The following is a 7416-nucleotide window of genomic DNA, read 5'->3' on the forward strand; positions in this document are numbered from 1 at the left end:
GTAACTTGCTGATAGAAACAAGTATGGTCTTCCTCCCTACAGGAGGCTTTAAATACAAACCAGAAAGTATGCATACCCCGGGGTCTCCTTCGAAGAAGGAAAACAACCCCATACAAAAATATATAAAGTGTCTTTTGATAAAAACTGAAGGCTGTACAGAAAGGATTATTTTACTATTTGTAGAGCTACATATATATAGATAAACGTAAAAATAGACAAAAATAACTGAGTACAAAAATTCCTTCTAGCCTGCGGGACTGCTGATAAAAAGAAGATATGATATTGCCTCATTTACAGTGGTGGAGTAAAAGGGGCCTGATGTGAAGAGAAGGTCTGCCCCTGTCTGGATTCTGCTATTGACCATACGCCCAGATCTTGCTATAGACTAGCCTTAGAAAGCTGGTCTGCTTCCTCGTTCTTCTCCCTGTAGATGTGGCAAATAGATAAACTGTTAAAGGATGACTTTAAAAACATGATTTCTTCTACAAGAGTCTTCAGGATCTGGTTTTTACAGGATGCATTTCCATTAACCCATTTTATGACATTCATAGAGTCTCCGAAGATTTGAATTGTGAAGATATTTCTTTGAAGTAACCAGCATAGGAGAAAGCGCAAAGCAGATAGCTCAGCATAGTTGTTTGTACCAGGACCTAGCCCTACAGAAGCCTTTAGAGTATGATCATGGTTCAAATGAATGCACAGGCCTGCCCCGGCCTTGTTATTCTGAGATGCTCCGTCGAAGAATGCCCAAGGAATGCCCTCCAAAATAGAGACAGGCTTTTGTTTCTTTTGAGTATCTTTGGGAACAGGGATCGGGATGGCAGAGTAAATGGCAGCACAGTTTATGGCAATGGTGGTTGTGGGAGTATCCTTGTCTTGAAACAAGCTTTTGTTCCTTGCTAACCATACTCCCCAAAAGAAAATAAGGGGCAAGTTCCTCATGTTTCCCTCCGGATAGGATTGCCACCACTTCCTCCAAGACTCCTCCAATGGATCTAAACCCCACTGAGCTTTTACCTTAAGTAAACAGGTTACCTCCTCCCATATTTTTTTTGAGACTGTACATGCTGTAAAGAGATGACTGATTGATTCCTCTTCTGTCTTGCATAAGGGGCACCTCCCAGGCCCAACTAGAAATCTGGCTTGTAAAATGTCCCAGGTAGGGACTTTTCTTTTAAGTATACACCATAGAAAGATCCTGGCCTTAGCTGGGCATTTTAATTTCCATATGTTTTTCGCCCACCAGTCTGGGATTCCCCATCCTTTCTTTGCCATTAAGAAAGTATATCCATCTTTTGGGGAGTATTCTCCTGTTTTGCCTTGCGCCCATATCAGATGGTCTGGTTCGTCTTTTAGTCTGACATTTGAACGATGCAGTTCTTGGATGTAGGAAGCCCATTCGTTCTTCCACCTGATATTCAAATCTAAGTCTTCATCATTCTTCCAAGCCTGGCCCCAAATTGTAGAATGACCTACTTTCTCCACCTGATTTAGAGTTGTAATTCCTTTGTTATCAAGATGTCTGAGAAGACCAGGTGACAGGGCATAAGCTTCATTACAGCCTACCCATGGGTCTCTGCCGATTCTGATATGTCTTCCATCTCCCACTTTCCATGCCAAACCTTGTTCAATCACAGAGAAAGCCTCCACCGTGGCCTTCCAGATGACTGAGATATTCTTCATTTTCTTGTCTTGGCTCCGAATCCAATCTTCCAAGGGAGTTGGATCAATGTACTTCCTTTTAACCACCTTTGTCCAGAGATTCTCCATTGTGACTAGTCTCCAACCTGATTTAGCTGCTAGAGAAAGGCTGAACTCAGGGAGCCTTTTTATTCCCCAACCTCCCCATTCTTTTGGTCTAGCCACCTTGTCCCATGCCACCCAGGGTAGGACAGAGGACTCTTTGGAACCTGCCCATAGAAATCTACAGCACATTCTTCTGATTTTCTCCATCACTCCTTTGGGGACCCATGTTAAAGCTGCCCAGTATACTGGAATGGCAAGCAAGACAGATTTTATTAGGGTCAATCTGCCAGCTCTTGAGAGCCACTTGAAACTCCAATGGGAAATTCTGGCTTCTATCTTTGCTATGAGCCAGTTCCAATCCTCTTTTTTATAAGCTGCCGGCTTCAGCCAAAAACCCAAATATTTGAAAGGAGAGTCCAGAGGCTGATGTTGGAAAGGGAAGAGATTTACCATCCTGGATCTTTCTCTTCCGTCAAAATCTGCCACACAAACTTGAGATTTTCTAGAATTTATCTGCATTCCTGTAGCTTTCAGAAATAGATCGAAAATGCATTTTAACTCCTTAAGTTCATTATAGGATCCATTGGTGAAAATCAAGATATCATCAACAAAAAGCAGATGGGTGATAAAGAGATTTATTGCTACCTCAATACCTTTTACCTTCTCCTCTCTTCTTGCTTTGTGAATCAGTCTGCTTAGCCCTTCTGCCACTAGGAGAAACAAGAGAGGGGATAAAGGACAGCCTTGCCTGAGACCTCTTTGGCTGTTGAAAAAAGGGGAGGCTGCTCCATTGATCAGAACTGCAAAACTGACATTTGTGATACATCCCATAATCCAGCTAATAAAAGAGTAGTTGAAGCCCAGGTGAGTGAGCAGCAGCCGGAGATAGAGCCAGTTTATTCGGTCATAAGCTTTGGAAAGGTCTATTTTGAGAACCGCTCCCTTCTTCTTCTTATGTTTGACACTGTGAATTACCTCCTGGGCTACTCCAATGGCTTCGTGAATTTGTCTTCCATCCAAAAAACCAAATTGTTCCATTGAGATGTTTCTTGATAGAATGGGAACAATTCTGATAGCTATTACCTTAGCAATGATCTTGTATATACAATTACACAGGGAGATTGGTCTGAAGTCTTCAAAACTCTCCGGATCATCCTTCTTAGGAATCAGGGCAATAAAAGTAGAATTGAAAGGCCTATAGATTTCTCCTTTCTGTCTAGATTCTTCTACAACATCAGTAATTTCCGAACCTATTAGGTCGAAAAAAGAGAGAAAAAGTTCAATAGTCCAGCCATCAGGACCTGGACTTTTGTCTTTGGCCATGCATTTCATAGCAGCTTCAACCTCCTCCTTGGTAACAGGAATTGATAACTCTTCTGCTTCTTCCTCCTCAACGAACCTTGGGAAGCATTGTGCTGTTTTTATGACTTCTGCTATGGTGGCCTCTCCTGGGTCTGAGAAAATTTCCTGGAAGTGCCTCTGTCCTAGACCAGAGAGATCTGAAAAAGAACTAACCTCCCTACCTTCTTCATCTTTAAGGCTCCAAATAGTATTTACAGATTTTCTTCCTTTGGCAAAGTTATGAAAAAAACTAGTATTTTCATCCCCTGATTTTAGCCATATTGCCCTACTCTTAAGCCTCCATTCTTCTTCCTTGTCCAAGAGGATTTTGTTTTGAAGCTTCTCCAGATGAAGAATTCTATCCTTTGAAGCCTGAGAATAATATCCCTCTTCCTCAGTGCTCTCCAGAAACTTCAACTCCTCCCTGATTCCAGCCAGTTCTTCATTCTGTTTCAGTTTCCTGTTCTTTGCCCATGTTATTGTCGCTTTCTTCAATCTTTTGAGATTCTCCATGAACAGGAAGCTTTTGTTCTCTCTTGCATTTCTGTCCGGATGGATCCACGTTTTCTTAAAAAGATTGATGAAGGATGGGTCTTGAAGCCATGAAGAATTGAATTTAAAGGGGGAAGGAGGCTTTGGGGGAGGGAAAGAGAGATCAAGGAATATAGGGAAATGGTCTGAGTTACCTATTTCCTCAACCCACTGTCTGAAAATAGGAGCTTTGGTGATTAGGTCCTCAGATAACAGAAAACGATCTAATCTTTTGGCGATCCGGTCCTCCCCTGTTCTTCTGTTCCTCCAGGTAGGCTTAAGTTTGACCGGGGCAGGGTCTATGAGATTATTTTCCAAGAGAAGATTGAGAAAAAAATCCGACAGAGGGTCTTCCCTAGCTGAAGGACCCCATGCTTCAGCTCTGCCTATGGAAAAATTTAGATCACCCCCCACAATTGACAAGGAGGACTTCATCAAAGGTTTTGACAACAATTCATCCCAGAAGATCTCCCTTCCTTGACAAGGGCCATATATGTTTACAATTGAAATGGGGTTGATGAAATCAGGGGAGATAACCTCCATGCCCATAACTTGCTTCATCCCCCATTGATTAATGACCTTAATTCGACCTTCTCTAAACCCAATTGCTAGACCCCCCGAGTGGCCTGATGAATCAATCGCAGAAAAAGTCCAGCCTGGCAGGAGAGCCTTTAACATTGTTTCTACCTCAGTAGCCTTCCCCAAGGTTTCTTGCAGAAAGAGAATGTCCACTTTTGAGTTAAGGATCCAGTCTTTTAAGGCCAGTTTTTTAGGTTTACTGGCCAAACCTCTGCAATTCCATGATGACAAAATCATTTGTTAACAGAGACAGGGGATTGCACTGCTCTAAGTACCCCGGGGATTGAGTATTGTTTCCCGTCTGCTACATCCAGCTTAGCTTTAAGTTTTGCCTTGGAAAGGTCTGATTTCCTACCTCTCTTATTTTTGGCATAACTCTGAGAGATAGACTGTCCTAAACCTCCTATTGCATTCGACTGCCCAGTCTTCCCTCCCATAGATCTTAGATTGTAAGGGCACGGAGTGTGAGGGACAGGGGGGGCAAGAGGGGGCCACATATCTTCACAATTCAAATCTAGGGACGGCATGGCAGCCGATATAGTGTCTACATCAGGAGAGGACTTTACATTTTCCATGATTTCGTTTATAGCATTGATATGAGAGGGAGAGATTGAAGGCGAAACATGCATTGAAACAGAAACATGCTCAGGATTTTTAAGAGAAGAAAGAGGGGGACCTGAGCACATACCCATTTCTGGATCGTTGATTGGAATTTGATCTGCGGGCGCATCCTTTGCGATCTCCTCCTCTGCTTCCACCGGTTGCAATTCAGTAGTTTGTGCAGCCTCTTGGACATGGGGGTCTTTAGATATTGGCTCTTTTAGAGGCTCCTCGATCTCCATTTCAACTGATGCCTGCTTCGCTATGTCTTCTTTCTCCTGAGGCGCTTGTGTTTGATAGTGAGCTGGTTCTCTGAAAACAGGGGTCCTCCGAAAGCGTCTCCTTCTTCTGAACAGTGGACAATCCTTTGCAAGGTGCCCGTATTCATGACAGCGATGGCACCTAAACGGCAAGTGCTCATAATCCAACAGCTGTTCGAACACATAGTCTTTATATTGTAAATTGATTTTTTGGGCCAGACCTCTGCTCGGATTTAGGCTTACCAAGATGCGTGCCATTGCTCTGTTTTTTGTCTCCATAAAGGACATATCTGCTTCTAGGAAAGATCCCAGCCTGTTCCCGATGGTTTTGAACACAGCCTCTGTCCAAAGAAACGAGGGTAGACCCGGGGCTCTCACCCAGACCGGGAACTCATCAGTCCTCTCTTTGATAGCATCAAAAAGGGGGTTCCATCTTTTCAGCAATATTGGAATGTGCCCAATGTTCCAGTTTCATTCAAGCACCCATTTTGCCAACTCCTTGTCCTCAAAACTGAACTTGAACCATCCTTTCGCTAAACATTGTGCCTCGAACTGAAAGGGTCTATCAGTGACGAAACTATTTTCTCCCCATGTTTGAAGAAATTCCGACGAAAATTTCTTTCCTCTTGCCCTTCCGACTAGGGTACATTCTGCAACAGCTAGGGTTTCTTCTATAGAAACCTCCATGCCTAGGACCACGTTCCCTACAATCTCCTGAGATCCAATTGGCCTTTGGGATTTTCTTTTTTCCCCTTTATTCCTTATACCTTCCACAGAAACCCTATTCTCCCCACGGCCGTCGGTCCACTCAGGTTCCTCCTGTGCCGGCTCCTCATGGATATCTTTCTCCGGTTGAGACTGGACATGGGGTGAGAAAACAGGGTCAGTGGTCCCTGAAAAGAGATGACCTACCGCCGCACCCTCGAGACCTCCTCTTTCTCCTGCTAAACTGTCGAAATGGCCCGCGGAACCTCCTACAAAGTTTTCTTTTGGCAATGGGGATTCTTTTTGCAAAGAAACCCTAGAGAGCGGAGGAAAACCACCAGAAACCCTAGATGTGCCGAGACCTGAAGAAAGCCCCAAATTTGAGAGATCTTCGAAACCCCTAGATGGAAAAATCCGGCTTGATTCTGCTTTGCCCTTGGGACAAGAAGAAAGGGCACCTTCTATCAGCCCATCAGTCGTATTCTCCTTTACCACCTGTTTGTAGGAAGCCTGATTTCGTGTTCTAGGGGCTTCTCTGCCATGATCCTTACTCTGATACAGAAAAGCTGGTTTATCTTGCTGTGCGAAAGACTCCAACCTCGACAGCTCGAAAGCTCCAAAATATTGTTCCACGTTCTGGACTGTGGGTTCCTTCCCCCACATTGAGAGAATGTCTTCCAGTTCCGGGTCCAGGTCCACCAATTCGTTGGGATTAACCATGGTTAGGGTAACCGTTCCAAGAAAACGACAGCAAAACGGTCAAAGTGACAGGCGCCTTTACCCTAATCTTGAGGAGAAAACGGAATGAAAACGGAAATACTGCAGCTATAGTGGTTGTTTCCCTTGAACAGCAGTCACTTACACCAAAACAAAAACACGCCGACCTCCAGCTGCCAGTCACCCGGAGATGATGATTCCCTTCGCCTTCAAACTGTTTGCGGAGAAACGCCTGCAAAGCTGCCTACCCGTGAACTGAAACATGGTTTCGCCCGAAACCCTCGTCTCCAAACCCTAACCATCGCCACACCCGTGAATACCCCTACTTCCTATTCTATGTTAAGTTATTTTCTTGGCTACTTTAGTTCTCCTGGAACAATCCTCTTGAGTGGCATTGAACATGGAAAATCGTGTTCTTCTATAAAATTTGTTCCTTTTTCCCAGATTTTTAAACATTTTCCTTGTGTTGTTTGTATTCATGTTCTGATTTCTTTGCATGCGTCTTCCCTGTAGCTCAAGAATGCAAGCATCGATCTCTTATCTATCTTTGAAATTTTTGGAATTCCATCAGGTTGAAATTCCTTTTCCCAATCCAAAATAGACAAAAAATTGTTCTTAACAGATTTGTGCTCTTTTATCAATGAATCAGTCCTTTCAAATAAGTCTGTAATTTATTGATAAAATCTTTAGATTTTATCCATATTTTAATAGAAATTTGACTAATTTTTCTTTAAAATTAGGCAAATTTATAAAGCTTTCTCTTTAAAAATTCCCAGACTCTGTGTGGCTTCTTGATTCTAACTAATTTGATTACGAAGACTATAATACCCCTACATTGTTAGAAATCCCACTTCGGTAAGATTGAATTGGATTGGATAACATGACAGAAAATCTATGAAAAATGTTGTGTAAACAAATGATAAATAATAATTGGAAT

General features: G+C 43.0%; 1 protein-coding gene across 1 annotated transcript; it reads right to left on the reverse strand.

Annotated features, from left to right (window-relative positions):
• Positions 1-378: 378 nt before the first annotated feature.
• On the reverse strand, positions 379-4296 carry LOC149254097 (uncharacterized). Its single transcript, XM_089454679.1, has 2 exons — positions 2400-4296; positions 379-1991 (listed from the first exon to the last, which is right to left on the reverse strand). The coding sequence occupies exons 1-2, from the start codon at positions 4294-4296 to the stop codon at positions 379-381; spliced, it is 3510 nt and encodes a 1169-aa protein (XP_089310805.1).
• Positions 4297-7416: the final 3120 nt, after the last annotated feature.

This window comes from Pinus tabuliformis, chromosome 7 (genome assembly GCF_031772625.1).
Source record: "Pinus tabuliformis cultivar Carrire ecotype Pingquan chromosome 7, CPIR1, whole genome shotgun sequence".
NCBI classification, from domain to species: domain Eukaryota; kingdom Viridiplantae; phylum Streptophyta; class Pinopsida; order Pinales; family Pinaceae; genus Pinus; species Pinus tabuliformis.

Excerpts from the sequence above, each read along its gene's own strand:
- LOC149254097 (XM_089454679.1), bottom strand. The coding sequence starts at position 4,296 with ATGTTAAAGGCTCTCCTGCCAGGCTGGACTTTTTCTGCGATTGATTCA. Across the intron at positions 1,992-2,399 it reads AAGAGAGGAGAAGGTAAAAG|TATACTGGGCAGCTTTAACA; the intron begins GTATTGAGGTAG and ends TTGCCATTCCAG.